At 37.5% G+C, this 20,655-nt stretch overlaps 3 protein-coding genes and 2 long non-coding RNA genes across 6 annotated transcripts; 2 read left to right on the forward strand and 3 right to left on the reverse strand.

Annotated features, from left to right (window-relative positions):
• The first annotated feature begins 733 nt into the window (after positions 1-733).
• On the forward strand, positions 734-6,398 carry LOC108895476 (transmembrane protein 150C). The gene is made up of 8 exons (XM_018694316.2): positions 734-860; positions 2,830-2,913; positions 3,486-3,539; positions 3,630-3,665; positions 3,766-3,833; positions 4,754-4,881; positions 4,992-5,169; positions 5,807-6,398. The coding sequence occupies exons 2-8, from the start codon at positions 2,840-2,842 to the stop codon at positions 6,010-6,012; spliced, it is 744 nt and encodes a 247-aa protein (XP_018549832.1). The 5' UTR covers positions 734-860; positions 2,830-2,839; the 3' UTR covers positions 6,013-6,398.
• Positions 6,399-7,381: 983 nt separating this feature from the next.
• Positions 7,382-10,794, forward strand: LOC108895473 (transmembrane protein 150C). Of its 2 annotated transcripts, none has more exons than XM_018694314.2 (8): positions 7,382-7,597; positions 8,236-8,319; positions 8,501-8,554; positions 8,638-8,673; positions 8,769-8,836; positions 9,223-9,347; positions 9,453-9,630; positions 9,879-10,794. In XM_018694314.2, the coding sequence occupies exons 2-8, from the start codon at positions 8,246-8,248 to the stop codon at positions 10,085-10,087; spliced, it is 744 nt and encodes a 247-aa protein (XP_018549830.1). In that variant the 5' UTR covers positions 7,382-7,597; positions 8,236-8,245; the 3' UTR covers positions 10,088-10,794. The 2 variants fall into 2 exon arrangements, with proteins under 2 accessions (XP_018549830.1, XP_018549829.1); XM_018694313.1 differs by lacking the exon at positions 7,382-7,597 and adding an exon at positions 7,604-7,774.
• Positions 10,795-11,533: 739 nt separating this feature from the next.
• Positions 11,534-17,911, reverse strand: enoph1 (enolase-phosphatase 1). The gene is made up of 6 exons (XM_018694315.2): positions 17,561-17,911; positions 15,031-15,132; positions 14,304-14,506; positions 13,218-13,350; positions 12,874-12,997; positions 11,534-12,540 (listed from the first exon to the last, which is right to left on the reverse strand). The coding sequence occupies exons 1-6, from the start codon at positions 17,642-17,644 to the stop codon at positions 12,401-12,403; spliced, it is 786 nt and encodes a 261-aa protein (XP_018549831.1). The 5' UTR covers positions 17,645-17,911; the 3' UTR covers positions 11,534-12,400.
• Positions 17,912-18,653: 742 nt separating this feature from the next.
• LOC127142819 (uncharacterized) lies at positions 18,654-19,442 on the reverse strand. Its single transcript, XR_007813894.1, has 3 exons — positions 19,088-19,442; positions 18,871-18,982; positions 18,654-18,762 (listed from the first exon to the last, which is right to left on the reverse strand). It is a non-coding gene; the product is annotated as an uncharacterized LOC127142819 (long non-coding RNA).
• A 108-nt stretch (positions 19,443-19,550) lies between these two features.
• On the reverse strand, positions 19,551-20,022 carry LOC108895477 (uncharacterized). The gene is made up of 3 exons (XR_001962966.2): positions 19,942-20,022; positions 19,735-19,850; positions 19,551-19,634 (listed from the first exon to the last, which is right to left on the reverse strand). It is a non-coding gene; the product is annotated as an uncharacterized LOC108895477 (long non-coding RNA).
• Positions 20,023-20,655: the final 633 nt, after the last annotated feature.

The following is a 20,655-nucleotide window of genomic DNA, read 5'->3' on the forward strand; positions in this document are numbered from 1 at the left end:
TGCTGTTTCAAAACCTTCTCTATGCCAGGATTTAAAAGTCTGTAGGAAAATTGCTGAAGCTTTTATTTATTTATTATCATTTTGTTGTCTTAGAAGGGGGGGGGGGGTACAACATTGTAAATACACAGACTAAGTCAAAATGTTAATGGTAAGAATAATAATAATCGGCTAAAGGGAATAATAATGACAGAACAGTGAAACATTAATAGCAGTATAGCACCATAGCAATAACACTACCACCAACACTAATAAATGTTTAAATGTTGTAACATCATCAGTATTGTCTTATTGACCTTGCAATAATTGTCCTCCATAGTGTTTAGACCTTACTGTTTAAGAAAAAAAAAATTCAGTTAACAAGCAGAAACCTTCAATTTCAGTCTCCGTTGTTTCATATATAACCAAAGATTAAGTCTGCAGTGTTTAATTAGGTGCTGCTATGACTGCCTGCCAGTCTGGACTCAGTGACTTCAGGATATAGATTTTATTTTGAAATTTTAGAACATGTAGTATAGATTTTTTTTAAAAACACACAGAAAGAGACATCCAAACACAGGCCTCTACACTGATACACCTACAAACAACAATAAAGGATGGAGATATGCTATACTTCCAGTGTTTATAGCACACCCTCCTCATTTCAAAGCTCATCAGATTTTCAGAATACTAATATTTACGTCTTTACAGTTCCGCGCTTTTATTTTGAAGGACACGCGTTCAAACAGAAAGTCCTACCTTGCCGAAAAATGTTCTCTTGATTCATTTAGCAAGTTCAACACGCCCAAAATATGTTTTATTATCAAGCTTCACCAAACCGGATAACCACGGTCTCGCAAAGCGGTCGCACATTTGTCAGTCCGGTAAGTCAACCCCGGAGTTCCTGTGTGTTCAAAGTTACATATAACGTTTTCAGAACCACGAATAAAGTATTTAATGCATGAGAGGAAACGCTGATACCTGCAGGTTAACTTAGTTAACTTAGTTAGTCACGTTGAAAAGTGATGATCTACAAGCTCAAATGTAAACGGTATGATCACAAAACAAAGATAGAGAGGGAATGTTAGACATTTCCAACTGATAAAGTCAGGCTGCCGTTTTGCTCTTTGGTGTGTTGGTGAACATATTATTCTGAATATGAGATGCAGATAGAAAGTTAACTGTAACTCCCCAGAGAGGAGAGTTAATGTCTGCTGAGGTCAGGCTGACTGAAATGATGGGAAATATCCTGCAGGATTAAACCATCTGTGTCCAAGTCAAAATTGGGCTAGAACAGTGTTTATTTTTTATTAAATGATTAAATGTATTCATTTAGTGTAAGACTGGAACAGCAGAATGATCCCACTGATCTATATAAATATCTATTTTAACTTTATTATTTGTAACTTTACTGTGACCTCTTTTGTCAGGGTTTGATCCTGTAGGAATGATGATGGCTTTCCGGTGATCTGATTGGTCAGAAGTTAGGCCGTTGACATGTTTTAATCTGGTCCTCTGGGGTTAACCCACCTGCCCCCGGAGCAGAGGCCCGAAGCCTGTACAACGAAGGAAGTTGAACCTACTCTGATTTAACTCGGGGTTATCAAACCCTGACTGCCTCGATCTGTCGGTAGATGTCGGTAAATTGAGTCGGTGTTAACTTCATCGGAGTTAGTGCGCGTGCACAAATCTCTCAGATGAAGAGCGCACGTTAATTCTGTCGGTTTGCGAGGGATTTAAAGAGACTCCAGCGACACAATGTAAAACCGCGACTGTCAACAAAGACAGGGAGACCTGTCACATGTTCTCTGGATTCTTCATCTGTAATATGAGCTGTAAGGACACGGAAGATATGTGATGATTTCTCAGACACTTGGATTACAGACAACACGTGGTCACATGTCTGAGACTGAGCTGTTACTGTTAATGATGCATATAAATATACAGGCTGCATATGTATGAATGTAATGCTGTTATGTTCAGTATGAACTTCATGTTAACAGTATTTCAGCCTCAGTGGAAACTGAACCTGGATCAAATAGAAACATTCTATAAACATTCATATTTCCCATCATTAATGCTGCATGTGTTGGTCTGTAGTCTACAATTACAACAGCCTGTCGCGTTATATTGTCTTTCGGGACAATAACGGACACTGACGATTTTGGCAATGAAGGGTTGATTTTAACAGAGTTTACATGCAGCACTTAAAGTTCCCACACATAACTGGAGCACAGATCATTGGACCAGTGACAGGTACGATCCATAGGTAGCCTATCCTCTGTTTACAACCAAACCAGAGCAGCCTGTTTTCTACCCTGAGTGTTTATGTACTCATGGAGCAGTGTTGTGTTCTGCTGTTGTTGTCTGACAGTGTCAGAGCACTTCCTCCTGTTGCTTTCATTTAGATGCTCTTTATTAAATATACTACAGTTTTAAACATGGGTGCAAAATGTTCTCACACAGACATCTTTCATGTCTCTTTCAGTCTGGGTGTCTTGCTCCTATATGAGCATATATATGGTTGGGGGGCCTTTAACATTTTTGTTCCCAAGGGCCCATTGTGTTGTAATCTGTCCATGGTTTGAGTTGTAATGAATATCTTTATTAATGGCAAACGAATCATTTGATAATTATTGGGAAGTTTTGTGTTGTCAGATTATGGAAGTGTTAATAAAGTTAGTACTTACAGCTTGTAAATCCTTTATAAATCTTGTCTTATCAGAAAGTGGTTCTGGGATATAACTAAAGCCTGTATGTTATGAGTGGTCAGTTTTAACATGTATCTCCCTTTTGAAGTAAATGTCATCTGTTTCCCATCATCTTACACAACTTCTTCTTCTGTGGTATCAGAGGAGACAAGATGTTGAATTGCAGTCCATGGGCTCTTCTGCCTCCCATCTACTCTGTGTGCATAGCTACTGGGCTGTGGGCAGCGTAAGTTTTGTTATTAATTATAGAACTTCATTTAATTACCAGGGATTGAAATTATTTTTATTGAGCAGATTATCTCTGCTTCAAGAAATCTAGAACCTGCATCTCAGGCTTTCTTTCATAGTTTCCTATAATATTATGTACAGTGCACTGCAGCATTTAGAGTAATTCATGTGCCAAGGACTGTCACTTTGACACAACAAAGAGATGCAAAATGACTACAAAGAGAGACTTCAGAAAGACAAAATTCAAAGAGACACAAGCAGATTTCAAGAGACAGAACATGACATGAAGTTAAACCAAATGAACACAAAGTTGTGTAAAATGACAACAAAGAGAGAAAACTAGAAAGAAAATGTGCAAAACATCTATGAAGTTACAGAATATGCCTACAGAGACACAAAACAACAACAGTTATGAGTGACGACTGCAAAGAGACTCAGAATGAGTACCAAAAGACACAAAACAACTACAAAAAGAAGCAAAATGACCACAGTTATATCACAGTATATTATGATTTTATTCATCTTTAACATTATGTTCCCTCATGCGCTGAAATGCATTTCTTGTAATAGATACTTTACAGCTGTCAAGCTCGAAAAGATAGCACCCCTGGGCTCAGAATACAGGTAAGAATCAAATCAGTGTAATGTATTGCAAATAAACATTTTTATATCTTTTTGGAATAATCATATTTTTTTTTTCAAATGTATTTTTAGGAAAGGAAATGGATCCCTTTATCCTCCATACATGAGGTACATACTAGTCATTTCCTAAGATTAAAAGCATGGCTGCTATGTTTATGTTAGTACAGCAAATACATACAAATACAATTCTCCCATTTCTCTCTCTCAGTATGGCAGGCAGCTTTCCACCAGCCAGCTGCATCTTCAGTGAGTTCATGAACCTGGCAGCATTTGGGGGTGAGAACAATGATCAGTGTTGATCATCTTAATATACTTGCAATACAAGATGGCCAATACAAGCCTGCAATATTCACTATTTACTTGCTTGTCAGCCAACCCTCATGAAAAGGCCCAAAACCAGCAATGTGTTTATCTGACTCAAAACTTTCCCATACATACAGGATAATCATCTGCATCTGTATTTACATCTGTTGTCTGGTATATTCCCTGATCTGATACATCTTTGAACAATGTATTTTCTCATCCCTCAAGGTTTACACATTGAAGGGCACAAACTTTGAGGCTTATGAAGGCTGAAGCTCAAACAAGCAGAGGACAGAAAATGCAAGACACAAGATATTTCAGAGTGTTACCTCCTGTAAAAACAAGTTTAAGTTATACAGTCCAAACCACATAATTTATTTGTGTATAACATACAGCATTAGATCATCTATTATAACCTCCAACTTTAGAGTAGAGTTGCTAGAGTGGGCAGCAACAGCAACTTCTTTAAGATCATTGCTGATGTCTTTCCTCCTTGGCTTTGTGTTAAAACACACGTCAATGCTCCAGACCAGCAGCTTTTATAGAGGCGGTCACTCTTGCTGATGATCAGTTAATCAAGGGCATTTGATCAGCAGCACTTGGCCGCTACTTACCCTCTTAATTCCTATGGAAGCAGTAAGAGCGTTACTTAATTTTTCACACACTGCTTCTGCATCTTAGCTGAGCTTTTGTTAAATAAACGGTGTAATGTGTCATGCGTTGTTTTTCATCTGAGGTGGTATTAACCTAGTTTTAAACCTGCTAAAGACTAGATGATTTGTAAAACCATAGACTTCAAAGAGGGCCTACTTTCTTTTTCACGTGGCTGTATATTGAATAAAAGTCAGATGTTCATTGTTATTCATTTTCCACTGGTTCCTTCCCTCTTCCAGGGTTCATTATTGCCGTCCTAAGATACATTCAGTTGAAACGCACGATAGACAAACCATGGTTGAATGTGGTCAGTCTGGTGGTTTTCTCTATTGGCTGCTTTGGAATGACACTTGTAGGAAACGTCCAGGTAACGTACAACACCAGCAGATACATGTATTTACTGTATATACCAATGTATAGATGGACTCATCTGCATGCTCATTTCAAGAGACTTGATCTTTGTTATTTTGGGTTTAGTTATTCAATCACAAGATAACTCACAACCTGGGCGCCGTTTTGACATTTGGACTGGGAACAGTCTTCTGCTGGATGCAGTCCTACATCACCCTGAGAGTTAACCTGAGGAATGAGGGGAGGATGGTTGCTCTCATTCGTTTCCTGTTGTCTGGATCCATCACTGTCTGCACAATACTCTGTATCCTTTTACTCAGACCATCTTACGTAATGAACGCATTTTAAAGGTAATTACTGACATATTGTATCTTATGAATTTAAATAACAAAGGGCTGCAACTTAAAATTATTTCTGCAATTAATCATTTGGTTTATAAAATGTCCAAAAATAGTGTGAAATGCCCATCACAATTTCCCAGAGCTCAAAGTGACTTCCTCAAATTGCTTATTTTGTCTGATTGTTAATGTGGCTCAGGCTATTTCTTGAAAATGCCTACTTTAAGGGGAAATCCACAGATTTTTAGACATCAGAGTCTGTTTTCAGTAGTTGGGGAGTACTACTGTTGGTGGTCTGGGATTTTTGTTTAAAACTGTCTGACAATGTTATTAAAGTGCAGTTGATTAACTGATTAATCAAATCAAGTCGATATCTTCCAAATTGATGGTGTTTGTATTACCAGATTTCCTCTTTGTGTTACTATCCCTGTGCTGCAGTTTAGCAGAGAATTATTACAACAAACGAAGACTGATTAAGGTCTGATTATTGTTTTAAGAAAGGCTTTTAAAAATTGTGACCCTATCCTAACCTAATGCTTTGTTCTCTTTTGTCGTACTATAATCCCTTGTTAGCACGTTTTACTCTTAACTCACCTGGTCCAGATTTCTCCCTGTTGTCTAAGCGCCTGCACATGCAGTCAGCTCAAAGCCAGTGGGCTCTGGCCATGTTCTTCCTCATCTTCTTCAGCACTTTTGCCGTAGAGTTTCGTTACAAGCGCTTCAACATAGTGTGGGCAGACATCTCCGAGCCTCCCGTCAGCATGTCAGATGCCCACTCTGAAGAGTCCAGGCACAAGCTGGACAAGTAATAGGGATGTTACACTGGGTCATGTTTACTGATCCCCAGGTTCAACTGCATGAGACGCATGTATCAGCAACTTTTAGATGCATTTACTCCCTTTACCCCTGTCATGTATTATGCTTGTTTATTTGAATGTTACATATTTTACATATCTACAAGCATGTAAAGTGACAATGACATAGAATCTGGTCAGCTTATCAGTTATTGTTTTTATCTCTAAAGAAGGTTTACTTGGGAAACTAGCTTTACACTTCTGCTCAGGCTTTATAGACTTCTAGATAATTTGATTAACCTTTCAGATGCTTTAGTTTTGGGGAACTGTGTGAATCTATGAATGCTATGATGCATATTTGCACAGTAAGAAATCAGTATCAATAAAAAGCTTAAACTGTGTTTATGGTCTTTGTCTATCTATCTGATCACCTTTGAGGGTTCACAGGGACCTTTCCTACAATAAAGTGATGTTCCAAACCCATTTTAAATGGAACAGAATGTCAACTAGTCCTTTAAAGATAGTGATTGGTGATTAAGGGTAATTAATGGTAAGCAACTGGACCCACAGACCCTTAATTACCCTTAATCACCAATCACTATCTTTAAAGGACTAGTCGACACTTTACTCCAATAAAAATGGTTTTTCCCGAGTAACACAATTTGTCTACCAGCTCCTCTAAAGCACAGTAACTAACATGTTTTATTTTACTGTACAGACATGAGAGTGTTAGGGTTAGGTTCCTCATCTAACTCCTGGCAAGAGAGAAAATTTGTGTATTTCCCAGATCTAAAAGTTTTGGCACATAAAACCAAAACTTATATCTGTATGGCAGAAATACCACCAATGATAATCAATATTCTTCATTTACTCGCAGTACCAAGTGAGAGCAACGCTTTCTGCAAATACTTCATCACAGTTGTCAAGATCTGTTTGTGAAGTAGTCTCCATCTGGTTTATCTACATCTGCCCCTCTTTCTCCTGCCCACCTGCATACATCAGTTTATACTGTAGACCTGCTGTAGCTTCACCTGTCACACTGTGTATTGTTTCCTACTTGTGTTGCAACACTTTTGTTTTGCCTGAGTCTGAATGCCTGCAGTGTGATTTTGAACTATTTTTGCTTTGGCTGTTTGCCTACCTGTCATGACCTTTGACCTGTTTAACCTGTTGTGTGCTGACAAAGTAAACAGTTTTTAATGCCTGAGTCTGTCGTCAAAAGCAGAGGGACAGTTTCTCTGTTTACCATATTACTGTCACAAGGATTCACACACTTGGAAGTGTGTTAGACAGCGTCTAGGCTGTGCATCAACTGTCTAACACGCGTTAATAACATTAAGAGCTCAGCACCTTAACTTTCCCTTTAACTGCTGATCCCTCCCACAACTACATCACTGAAGTAACCCACACACACACACACACACACACACCAACACAGCTCTCATAGTTAATTTTCATGTTACATGTTTACCGGTGTTTACTAATTAATTCAATACAAAATCCTTTGCCACCGGAAGTGTCTATATGATTTTATTTTGTATTTTCTGTGCGCACTTCCTGTCCTGACTGGAGCTGAACGTATTATATACGGGACGGACAGGTAGGCTACGATATTCTGTTTACAAGGCGATGCCGCGAACGGCCTGTTTTCAGTGCTTAGCTGCACACGGAGCAGTGAGTGTGCTGCTGCTGTTGTTGTCCGACAGTGACAGAGCGCTCGCTTCCAGTTGCTGTCACGTATGCAAATGACTGTATTGGTTCCGTCTATAAGACACAGGTACTGTTGTATGGCGCCATTTCAGGGTTTATAAACTGTAATGAACACTTAAATTACTCGCCAACGATTCACTAATGCAGTAGATTAGTTATTAGTTATAAAAAGCAGCTAAAAACGCCCGTAAAGATCAAACAGATACAAAACAACCACTAAGGGGCGCAAAGTGCTGCAAGAGACACAAAACGACTGCACGGAAATCTCATTTATACACTGATTATTAACAGTTACATCCCAAAAGTTATTCTCATTAACAGCTTTTAACTCATTTGTAAAGCATAAGCGATGAACTGTTAAGAAAGCTATTACAGCTTATAAACTTAAAAAATAAAAGTGACATGGGATATAAGTAAACTAAAACCTGAGTGTTAGGAGTTGAAGTGTCAGTGCTGAAGTGTATCTCCCTTCTGAAGTGAATTTCTGTTTCCTTCCATCTTACACAACTTCTTCTTCTTTGGTATCAGAGGAGACAAGATGTTGAATTGCAGTCCATGGGCTCTTCTGCCTCCCATCTACTCTGTGTGCATAGCTGCTGGACTGTGGGTGGTGTAAGTTCTGTTAATTATACTTCACTGAACTCCCAGGTCTGTTTCCAGTCATGGATTATTAAACAGACCTAATCAGCACAAGCCCAGGGGCCAAAACCAAGTCCAATCCAATATATAAATATTACATTATATCATAATTTGATTAAATTTGAACATCATCTATTTTGATGCATTTTAACAGATACTTTGTAGCTGTCAATGATGGGAAGATAGTACCCTTGGGCTCACATGACAGGTGAGAATCAAATCATTATGTAACGCAAATAAACATTTTTTATATCATTTTGGAATAATAATATTTCTTCTCCTTACTTTTAGGAACATAAAAGGATCCCTTTATCCTCCGTACATAAGGTACATACTCATCATGCTCTTTTCAGAGTAACAGCATAGCCGCTATGTTTATTTTAGTACAGCAAATACAACATTCTCCCATTTCCTGCTCTCAGTGTTGCAGGCAACTTTCCACCAGCCAGCTGTATCTTCAGTGAGGTCATGAACCTGGCAGCATTTGTGGGTGAGAGAGAGAGTGTTACAATACAAGATGGCAAATATAAGCCTGCAATATTCTATATTATTGTCATCCAAACTAAGGAATTTACTTGTATATAAGCTAGTAGAACATACAGCATTAGAGCATGCATAACCTGCAAATTTACTTATACACAGAATGACTTTTGGGCTTGGATTGTCACACAGTGCTGGTCAGTAGGATCTATTCATTGTTGGTTTTTTTCCTCTATTGGGATTTGGGACTAAAAAAGATATAGAATATGACCAGACTTAACTGTTAATGCATGAACAGACATATTGTTGCTATACAACGTACAATATCCTATATATGTAGAATAAAGTCAGATGTTCATTGTTATTCATTTTCCACTGGTTCCTTCCCTCTTCCAGGGTTCACTATTGCCGTCCTAAGATACATTCAGCTGAGACACACAATCGACAGCAGGCTGAATGCGGTCAGTCTGGTGGTTTTCTCTATTGGCTGCTTTGGAATGACACTTGTAGGAAACGTCCAGGTAACGTACAACACCAGCAGATACATGTATTTATATACCAATGTATAGATGGACTCATCTGTATGCTCATTTCAAGAGACTTGATCTTTGTTATTTTGGTTTAAGTTATTTACTGAGGAGGTGACTCACAACTTTGGCACCCTTTTGACGTTTGGACTGGGAACAGTCTTCTGCTGGATGCAGTCCTACATCACCCTGAGAGTTAACCTGAGGAATGAGGGGAGGATGGTTGCTCTCATTCGTTTCCTGTTGTCTGGATCCATCACTGTCTGCGTGATAGTCCGTATCCTTTTTTCAGATCATCTTAAGGGAGTAATGTACACATTTCCCAGAGCTCAAAGTGACTTCTTCAAATTCCTTATTTTGTCTGATAGTATCTCTGGTTCTGCTGTGTCAGGTTTGCTAATTTTTGTTTAAACTGTCCATCTTGAAGGAACAAGTGTCCAACTCCACTTCACAGGTTGCTTTGTTTCCTTTTAATGTGCTATAATCCTGCGTTTTCATGTTTTACCTTTAACTCACCCGGTGCAGGTTCTCTCCTGATGTCTCAGGACCTCGACATGCATGCAGCTCGATGTCAGTGGGCTCTGGTCATGCTCTTCCTCATCTTCCTCAGCACTTTTGCCATAGAGTTTCGTCACAACTACTTCAACATAGTGTGCACAGACGTCTCTGGGCGTCCCGTCAGCCTGTCAGATGCCCACTCTCAAGCGTCCAGGTACCAGCTGGACCAAATGTAGGAATGTAACTTTTACAGATCCTCAGGTCCAACTGCATGAGATGCATGTATCAGCAACTTTTAGATGCACCTGAGGAAGCCGTACCACATGGCACATGATCACCACTTGCTGTATGCTTTTTTATTTGAATGTCACATATATATTTTTTTATTTTTATCTACGAACATGTAAAAGTGAACTTTTTTAAAATACCACACCAGAAATCGGGTCAGTTTATCATTCAGTGGTTCTTTGTTTATGGATGTATGACATGTTTGCACAGTAAGCAATCAGCACCAAAAACATACAGCAAAATTTTGTGTTTACATATATACATGTCTTTCAACTCACAACTCAAGTTTGCTGTAAACACAAAGTCATTTGCATAATGCATAAGCTTAATCCTTTGTTTCTGTGACACTATTTCACACACACACACACACACACACACACACACACACATTTATCAATCATTCATTGAAAATAGTTAAATTAATGTTACATTCTTTTTTAGTTATTTATTATATAGTTATTTATATGGACCATAACAAAATGTTTTACTTTATTTACTGCTGCTTGTTGTTCCCTCATACTGACCAATGTATGTTGGTCTGTTGCCACAACTGACACACAACTCTGTGGGTTTTGAAGTTGTGTGTGTGGACTGGGTAAGCTGCAGATGAATTGCACATCTTGGGATCAATAAATTTGTCTGAATCTGAATCTGATCACAGACTGTTTCTTGTTTGTTTTGGCCACTCATAATAAATAAATAAGTAAAGCATTCAGCATGACTAAGGTTTTGAAACAGCATTTAGATATTCTGTGTTGGGAAATAAAACAGTAAGAGGAACCACTAGAAAGGATCAGCTCCATTTATAAAGGAATAGCTCAGCATTTTGGGAAATCTGCTTCTTCATTTTCTTGAGCTTGATTTTAAGATTGATGTGTACTACTAAACATAAAGCTACAGCCAACAGCTATATAGCTTAGCATAAAGACAGGAAACAGGGAAACAGCTAGCCTGGCTCTTCAAAAGTAACAAGATCTACCTACCAGCTCCTCTCTCTTTCTTAAAGAAACTGTATGGCTCAATACCAGAAGTGAGGAGCAAAAATAGGATTCTAAAGATAAACTAAAGATTGTCTAATGAAATAAAAGGTTGGACATTATCTGTGGCTGCCAGGACTTAGGAAATGAAGTCAAAAGACAGTCTTCCTGCTCTAACCACACCCTTCAGGTAGCATCCTTGGCCTTTATCAGTCTCCATTTCTGGTTCCCAGCCACTAGATGGGCTTAACTCAAAGAAAACAAGTATTAGAATTGATAAATCAAAACTTTGCCTCCTATACTCTTTAATGATTTTGGCTTTAAAGTCAAAGTGTTTAATAACTTTGCACTAAAGGTACATCCAGTACTTTTAGACATAGCTGAACATGAACATTTGGACTGAGAAAGGAGACCGGCTTCTGTGTGAGACAAGGCATATTTATTGGAAGCAATTATCCTGAATATTACCAATTATGTTTCATACATAAATTATCAATTTGGCAATTTTTAGGTAACTTTCCAAAGACCTACGTTATATGAACAACGAGGATGGCACATTTAAATAGACAGCATTCATCTGTGAGAGGATTAATTAAAAGACATCTGAACAAAGTTTGAAATGAGAACTTTCTGTCAGCAGCACCTCTGCTGGGTGCATCTATACTGTTCTACTTTCTAAAACATTACAGTTCAATTACTGGATAAAACATCTGCAACACAATTACATGTGGAGGGAGGAAACAAGTGGAAAATGTTTACAAAATGGTGACAAATACAACTCACTCACACTCTCACACTCACACACACACACACACACACAAACAGAGTTGGAAAGTTTAGATTAACATTGAAGAGGTTCAGGACTGGCAATCAAGTACGGTTCATCTAACAGGTAAAAAGGTAAGGTAACCTCATAGGTCATGTGCAGCAACTTTTATCTACAGCTTGTCTGTCATCTTCCCAGTCAATCAAAAGGTCCAATGATAGTGATTTTCCATTTCAGCTTCTCTTATGCTCTGCAGATGTGTTTCTATACATGTGAAAGGCATCCTGAAAGAACTGGAAAGATGGACGTCTTGGAGGCTGGGACTTCATCATTTCTACTGGTGGCTGACTGTAGCCCCAGCAGCATCTCCTACACCTCTGGAACATGGACCAAACGAAAACCATCAGAGATGCAAAAAAGGTCGGCGAAATGGAGGCTGAGTTGAGGGGGGGGGCTGGAGAAGGAAACGGTCATTGTGACATGACAGGGAAGTTCTCCTCGTCTTCCTCCTCACTGCGTTAAGCTCGTCTCGTCAGTTCAAGTTGGCTAAAGGATGTAATGAGGTTATAGTGGGCCCGCTCCTCATCTGTCAGCTCCATGTTTCCAGGCCGGACCACCACCAACACGTTCACCCCGGCTTCTTCAGCAGCTTTAGCCTCTGCAATGACAAATCCTCGAATGAATAGAAACGTCCAAAATTCGGCATGTGTAATAAAACGCAGATTGTTTTTTAGCTGGAGAAAATAAGAAGGGTTCATTTGCACGTAAGTAAATCATAGTTTCATTATATACTGTAATGGACTGTATGGACTCGTGCTACTTGAAAAAGCTTATTATTATCATCTAAACAATTAATTAAGTACTGTACTAAAGCAGTGAATTAGTGAATTGATTTCAGTGGAATATCAGAGAGCACATAACTATAAATTCTAATGATCAAATCCTGGCAATTCGGTTTTTCTGAGGACAAAAATACTGCTCACATACAAACCTCGAGTGACGTCTGTCAAGAACGTGATTTCCTCAGGTTGACAGCCAATCCTCTCCGCAATTCTCTCATAGCTTTTTCCATCTACTTTAGCTCCTATACTGGTGTCAAAGTGTCCATCAAATAGCTGAGAAGATTAAAAACGAAACATCTCATCAGGCACGATATAACATTAACAGCATGAGTTTACAAATGCCTTTAACCTCTGAGACAAAAGTTCCCTCACTGGTCAAACAGAAAAGCCAGAATTGACAAATAAAGACAATGATGTGAAACTAACAGTGTCAGTGTGTGTTTGTGCTGAAGTGATGAGTGTTGAATATATAACAGGACGTGGTTCTACTTACGTCTAAAACGTCTCCTTCAACAGAGTATCCAAACAGAAGTTTCTGTGCCTCCACGCTTCCAGAGGAGTAAATGAAGACTTTAAGGCCCTGTCCTCTCCATCTTTTGATGGATGGAATCACATCCTGATAGATCCTGTTTGAGACAAACCCAACATCAGAAGATACGCTTAATTTTATCCATGTGGCTTACTGACACAGTTTATGGGTCCTTAAATTCTCATAACCTCAGAAATAAAAGATTTGTAACAGGTGTGAGCATGGTTTACGGTTTACTTTCAACAGCATTTTCAGAATGGATTAAAAGGAATTCTCTTATATTTCAACTTTATTAGTTATATTAATAATAGGGCTGCAAAGATAAGTCAGACAGAAAATTAATTGGTAACTATTTTAATAATAGATTGATTGTTTTAGTCATTATTCAAGCACAAATATCAAATATACTGTGGTTCCAGCTTCCCAAATGAGTGGATTTGCTGTTTTTATTGATTCATCATGTGATATTTAATTGACCATCTTTATGTTCTGCACTGTTAGCCAGACAAAACAAGACATCTGAAAATCACCTTGGGCTTCACAGAAAATGCGACAGGCATTTTTCATTATTTTCTGACATTCTAGAGACCAAAATATTAATGAGGAAAAAACCTGGCAGAAGAAATGATAATGAAAATAGTCTACAACCAGAAATTCTGCAGTTAATCACATTAGACAAAGAAATGGTATAAATCACAAAAACTGAGAAGGTGGAATCATTGACCAAAAAATATACACCATTTCAACTGGACACCTGTAACCAAGCTGTACTGTAAATTTAACATTGACCATAAAATACATATGACCACAGACTGGAAGAAACTGACGGTAACTGCGCTCCTAAACTGCTCTCATAACAGCTGAGTCATCATGTTTTCCAACTTCTCAGTATCTAATGTAATAATGATGGTAATGGATGTTGTGAAACAGTCCTGGTAGATGGACTCTTTATTGATCGTGTTTCTACCTTAACATTATTACTGAAGTTAGAACAGAGCATCTGTATAACTGTATGAATTTTGAAGGGAGAAAAATGATCGGTGTACTTACTCGCCTTTGATTCTCCCTGAAGCATACGCCGACCTCCACATGTGACCTTGGAGCTGTTTGAGTGCTGTCGACTTCCTGTCTGCTGCCATCTGCCACAGCACATTATCCACCACTTCCCTAATGGCCTTCTCCTCATCTGTGTGAACTGTCTGGTCCACGGCGTGGACAGGACACGCCCGGTTCTGTCTCATGTCCTCTTCAATCTGTCACGACAGTCAGGCTTTTTGTTCAGGAAGCATTAGAGCGTGGTTTGTGTTTTCAGTGGCAAAATATCATGAATGAATGAATGATGAAATTATTTTGTCTTTAACAGCTGTCTTTTATACTGTAACCACATATTTTCAAAGTGCAGTGAATATTTTAGATTCTATTTTAATATTGTTCATGTTCCATGATGTTATGATGGGTTCTGGGCTGTCTGTTGAACAAAACAAGCAATATGAATATGCCAACTTTGGCCTTTTTTAAAACTATTTTCTGACATTTTATGGACCAAAGGATTAATTAGGGAAAACAGATTAATTGATAATGAAAAACATCATTATCGATAAACCAATATATCAATATACTGACACAAAAATCATTCCCTCTTCACTCACTAGATGCTGATATAGGTATACATGCAGAGCTGAGCGATGACCTGTAAGCCTCAGATGAAAGTGAAAACTGCTCTTAATATCAGTTCCATTAATGTTGAATCCCACATGAAAACTCCCCACCCTTTTACCTGTTTCTTTAGGAGATGAACATCTTGCTTGCACTCGTCTTCTTCCCAGTGAGTGGACAGATAATCCTCAAGATGCTCCCTGATGTATGGAAATAAGATATCCTGAAAATGACAAAGTAGAGTCATTTTGTGTGTTACCTGGACCTCCTTAGATGCAAAATGTGCTGGTTTCTATTTATTTACAAAATTAAGATTGAAAATACCCTTTGTACTTTTTCCTTTTCATTTACTTTTTCCAGGAAACAGGAAAAAGGGAGGGTTTTTTTAACAACACCAACTGCTGTTCTGAGAGTATCTCCATAATCCTTCAAGACATTTCTTACCATCTAGATGACAAAATATTCTTCCTGCTCCAGAATCAAAAAGATTTTCAAACCACTTCCAAGATCCAACTTCATTTCCTAATCCACGTTTCCAAATTTTTGGGTGACATTGTGCAAATCAAGCAAGGAGATCTGTTACCATTACATAACAGATTCTGGCTACCATCTTTGTTTGGATTAGGAAACAGTCAAGCATTTAAAAGGTTGAATTATTTTTCATCCAGATGGTTTGAGGAGTCTTTAAGGATTCAGGAACTACCTTTAATAATACCAGCAGTAAATGTTGTTAAATGACCTCCAGGGTTTTTCAGATTACGCCATTTATTAATTTGTAGGAAAATCATCTTTGCTCTGTGACTGTGTAAATAAGACACAAACTGGGACTAAATCATTGCCCACATCTGATTTGTACAGCTTGTTCAATTTGTTTAAACAGTGAATGAATGAAGTAGAGCTTGGTTATTAGTCAATTAATCAACTGATGGATCAACAGAAAATTTACTGGCAACTACAGGTATTTTGATAAGTCACAAGCAAAAATGTCAACTGAATGTCTTTGTGCTATGGACATCGATCTGCAACCAAAATTCTACCTATGCAAAAGTACATAAGCATTATCAACTCAATGACATTTTTATAACTGCTCACAACTCACTGACACTGAAATATGACAAGAGGTCTTCTACTGGACCCTGCTTTATGATAAGAGATTATGAAGGTTAGGTTTAGGACCGGTGGTTTAATCTTTATCATTCTTGTAATGTATAACTGCAATGTATAAAAAGAAAAAGTACAACTGTTAAAGGAAAGCAGAATAAAAGAGATGTCGATCGACAGAAAAATATTGAGCAACTACTGTCAAATATTTGCAGATTTCAGCTCCTCAAATGTGAGGATGTCAACGTTAAATGAATAGCTTTAGGTTTTGGACTTGTGGTCAAACAAAAACAAGACATTTGAAGATGTCATCTTCAGGTCTGCAAAGTTGTCACGTGCATCTTTTGATGGTTGACTGATAATAAAAATAATAATTTGTTGCAGCCCTTCTCAAAAAAATGTACCTAATTACAGTACTTAAGTAAATGTTCCTTCCATGTACTTTCCATTTCTGACAGGCAGTTTTCCAGTTGTAATTATGGAAACTCATAATTAAAATAGTCAAACATTTGCTACTCTTTTTTGCCATATAAGATAAAATATGAAGTATCTTTTGAGTTTTGGACTGCAGCAGGTAAAAGAAAATATTTAAGACCTTTGAAACCCTTCTAAGGCCTTCCTTCCTTCCTTCATTCATTCTTTCATTCATTTTCAAATTACACATCTGAAAATCACCTTGGGCTTCACAGAAAATGCGACAGGCATTTTTCATTATTTTCTGACATTCTAAAGACCAAAATATTAATGAGGAAAAAACCTGGCAGAAGAAATGATAATGAAAATAGTCTACAACCAGAAATTCTGCAGTTAATCACATTAGACAAAGAAATGGTATAAATCACAAAAACTGAGAAGGTGGAATCATTGACCAAAAAATATACACCATTTCAACTGGACACCTGCAACCAAGCTGTACTGTAAATTTAACATTGACCATAAAATACATATGACCACAGTTTACGAAGCCTTTTACAACTTTAAACAGCCTTCATTCATTTAAGACTTATTAAAACCTTGTAAGGTCTGTATTTGTAAATCATTTGCATAATCTACCATTTATTAATTAATTCATTGAGGACTTTTTAAAAACCTTATAAGTCCCGTGTTTTTGTTTTGTGTTTTTTTTATTTATTTATTTTTTTTACCTTAATTCATTTTATATATTTGTTTGTTTGTGTCTTTGTTGAATTGATTGATTGTTTACTGAAAAAGTTCATTCCACGCTGTCAATGACTTTTCAAGCAGACCTGCAGATATCCGGTCTACACAATCTGACAATTATATTTTAAACGAAAGGGTTTTGTAAAACGAATAGAGAGGAAATAGTAATAGTAAAACAGTAATAGTAATAAGATACACACAAGCAGAAAAAGATAAATAAGCGATAAATTGAGGATGAAGTCCACAACAATCAAATACGGTCGAGCTATTTGGTTTAGCCAGTGACAGCTTAGCATGGCCGTGCAACCGCTATTGGGCGCTACGTGATTAGCTTATTAAAAGTAGTAAACATTTAATACATTTTAACAGTTCTGTCTTACATAACGTACCTTTACAAATGTGATTGGAGTGGTGGTGCCTTCAATATCCAGCAAGAGCGCACTGGTACCAGCAGGAATTGAAACAGTGGCCATTTTTAGGAGCCTGCAGCTGGTTAGCCGACGTTAGCTGAATTAGCAGCGGCGCGGTGTTAAAGCCAAACAGGTTCTGGTTCTCCAACGAACCCAGACAGGTGAGCAGGCAGAGCACAGAGAGCCTTGGAGATAATAAGTGTAACACCCGGTTGGTTGTTGGTCCCTAGCTACCTGTCCTTGCCATTACCTCGCCGCTGGAGCTCTGACTCGACTGAAAGAGCAGTGAACAGCCCACATGTTCAGGTGTCGATTCAGCCCCCAGCTCGGATGGAGGCAGCACTGAGCAGTTCCAGCGACGACAACCACCAAAAAACGTCGGTGCGTCACCGCCACCGTGTGCGTCGGAGTAATAATACATCCATAGTAAATACAGGGCCAAATTATTTTTAATTTTTTGTCCCTCATAATCCTTTCCTCCTAAACTGGAGTAGTACAATTAATGTTAGTTTAAGGCAATTTGATTAAATACAAGCTTACTAATAATTCTATTCGATGTGCACATATGCAAAGTTTAACAAGTCCCATGTATTGAATTTATTGGAAAAATGTGCATATAACAGCGCTCAGGGGTAATCAGCAAATAAAATAGCAGATTTGCTTGGTGTAGAGCGGGACACAGAACTGAATTATTGTCATAATTAACAGCTTAAAATATCTTCATTTAACCCTTATAATCCACGTAAAAATCGACTTAAATCACTTCTTTGCAGTGATGTGATTAATTAAATTGTATGTGAGCGAAATACTCAAATCCTATACGTACATAAAACCTGCAGTACTCCATTACATTATGTTGCTGCACCAAATTGGCAGTAAAATATCTTCAGATAAATTACTATTTCTTTGGAAGGAAGTAGCTTCAGTGAAAACTGTTGACAGTGAGGTTATAATACAACACTATGAAAGTATAGTGTCTTCTGATTTTCTAACATATATCATCAATCACAAAAGTAAAATGTGAAAAAACATAAACTACAGATTCCAAACTGAGACGTTTCTTTTTGTTGTCACTTTGTATTTCAAACCCTTGTTTTTGAACAGTTTGATCATGACAAAAATCTTTGTAGAAACATGATTCACTTGAAGTTTGTGAAAAGGGCAGTTCAGAATTTTCTTGGCTGCGAAGGAAAACACAAGAGGAGAAAAACTTTTCAGACCAGTGTCAAGTTATTACATGTGAGATAAAGCTGCTTTCAGGCGGCTTTTCAGAGACTTTAGTTTCCAACCTTTTATATGTGAATACTCATTCTTCAAAATGCCACGTCCTGTCCTCTCCTTTTTTTATTGTCTTTTTTCCTCATCTCTTCATGTCTCTTTTCTTCTGTAATTGTTTTTCCTCTGCAAAAATAAATGGCAGACAAAAGGGAGTAGTAGTTAAATCTTCAAATAATGAAGTAAATGAACTTCAAATCTGGTAATAACATTAGATAAATAAATATTTACCTTTTACATGAGAGGGTTTACACATCATATTATCCTCCCACCTCCCCTCCTCTCCTCCACTCTGATATTTCTCTTCTTTCTTCTTGTCTCAGTCCTCACTCTACTTCAGTCGTGTCTTCTCCTCTTCTCTCTCTAAAAAATGCAAACAAGGGAGAAAAACTGTTCAATTTCCAGTGAATAAACGTGAACAGATGGATTATTCATGTACATCATTTATACGATATGAAATAAACTGATGATTGTCTTCTTGACAGCGACGGTTCACTCTTCATATTGCCCTCCACCTCCTCTCCTCTCCTCTCCTTTTTTCTCTTCTTTTAATATCTTTTTTCCTCATCTCTTCATGTCTGTTTTTTTCTCTAATTGTTAAAATGAATGGCAGACAAAAGGGAGTAGTAGTTAAATCTTCAAATAATGAAGTAAATGAACTTCAAATCTGGTGATAACAGTAGATAAATGGATATTTACCTTTTACATGAGAGGGTTGACACATCATATTGCCCTCCACCTCCTCACCTCTCCTCTTCTCTCCTCTTTCATCATCTCTCTTAATTGAAAAACAGAAGACAAACAAGTTGTAGTTAAAAACTTTAGAAGAAGTATCATTCATCATTGCATTAAATCTCATAATAACATGAAATATTTACCTTTTATGTGAGATGGTTTTCATGTCATGTTGCCCTCCCTCCTCCTCTCTTCTCTTCTTTTTACATCTTCCATCCTCATCTCTTCATGTTTTTTTTCTTCCCTAATTTTTTCTCCTCTTTGTAAAAATAAATGGAAGACAAAGGAAGAAACAGTTAAAAACTTCAAACTTCAAATCTGGTGATAACAGTAGATAAATGGATATTTACCATTAACACCTTTAACAGGGTTTTCACATCATGTTACCCTCCCACCTCCTCTCCTCCGAGAACCAATATGCAGGTGTCCTGCTCCATCTGAAGATGGAGACAAATACAACCTTTAGACCTCTGCTCCACATACCATCAACTGTTACCATAGTAACTTTCACATATCACTGAAATAAAAGAACCACAATGTAATTAAAACCATAAAATAAAATAAACCATACAAATAAAAGCCATGCATTAAATCATACTAACACAAAGTACATTATTATTTTTCTTGAATAATCGATTGATTGCTCAGTGTATATAATGTCAGAACATCATAAAACAAATAAACAAAGAAGTTGGTACAAGTGATATTTTTGGCACTTTTCCCCAAAAATTACTTCGATAATTAATAGATTATCAAATTTGCTGCAAATTGATTTTGTGGCAGTCCACCTCAATTAATCAATTATTCAGTTAATGGAAATAGTTTCTCAAGTCGGGACATTTCACATCACACTTCTTCTACAAAGTCTCTGTTAACCGTGTATACTAGTTGGGACATAGTGACATAAAACTGTCTAATATTCATGTGGCGTTTTGTGTAAAATACGTCAATAATATTAAGAGTTAAAAACTCTTATCTCTACCTGAAGGCTATTACTTATGGTGTAAGTTAGAAGATATGGAAACGTTAAGCTTTTATCTGTAGGCTACTTCTTAGCATGCTAA

The sequence above is a fragment of the Lates calcarifer genome, linkage group LG9 (genome assembly GCF_001640805.2).
Source record: "Lates calcarifer isolate ASB-BC8 linkage group LG9, TLL_Latcal_v3, whole genome shotgun sequence".
In the NCBI taxonomy this organism is placed as follows: Eukaryota; Metazoa; Chordata; class Actinopteri; family Centropomidae; genus Lates; species Lates calcarifer.

What these genes read in the sequence shown, in the direction of transcription:
- LOC108895476 (XM_018694316.2), top strand. Translation starts at nt 2,840, where the DNA reads ATGTTGAATTGCAGTCCATGGGCTCTTCTGCCTCCCATCTACTCTGTG. An exon ending in CCCCTGGGCTCAGAATACAG is followed by an intron (nt 3,540 to 3,629) that starts GTAAGAATCAAA and finishes ATGTATTTTTAG; the next exon opens with GAAAGGAAATGGATCCCTTT. An exon ending in GAACCTGGCAGCATTTGGGG is followed by an intron (nt 3,834 to 4,753) that starts GTGAGAACAATG and finishes TCCCTCTTCCAG; the next exon opens with GGTTCATTATTGCCGTCCTA.
- LOC108895473 (XM_018694313.1), top strand. Translation starts at nt 7,737, where the DNA reads ATGCAAATGACTGTATTGGTTCCGTCTATAAGACACAG. An exon ending in GCTGCTGGACTGTGGGTGGT is followed by an intron (nt 8,320 to 8,500) that starts GTAAGTTCTGTT and finishes GCATTTTAACAG; the next exon opens with ATACTTTGTAGCTGTCAATG. An exon ending in CACTGTCTGCGTGATAGTCC is followed by an intron (nt 9,631 to 9,878) that starts GTATCCTTTTTT and finishes CACCCGGTGCAG; the next exon opens with GTTCTCTCCTGATGTCTCAG.
- enoph1 (XM_018694315.2), bottom strand. Translation starts at nt 17,644, where the DNA reads ATGGCCACTGTTTCAATTCCTGCTGGTACCAGTGCGCTCTTGCTGGAT. An exon ending in CTCCAATCACATTTGTAAAG is followed by an intron (nt 15,133 to 17,560) that starts GTACGTTATGTA and finishes TGTCATTTTCAG; the next exon opens with GATATCTTATTTCCATACAT. An exon ending in TCAGGGAGAATCAAAGGCGA is followed by an intron (nt 13,351 to 14,303) that starts GTAAGTACACCG and finishes TGTCTCAAACAG; the next exon opens with GATCTATCAGGATGTGATTC.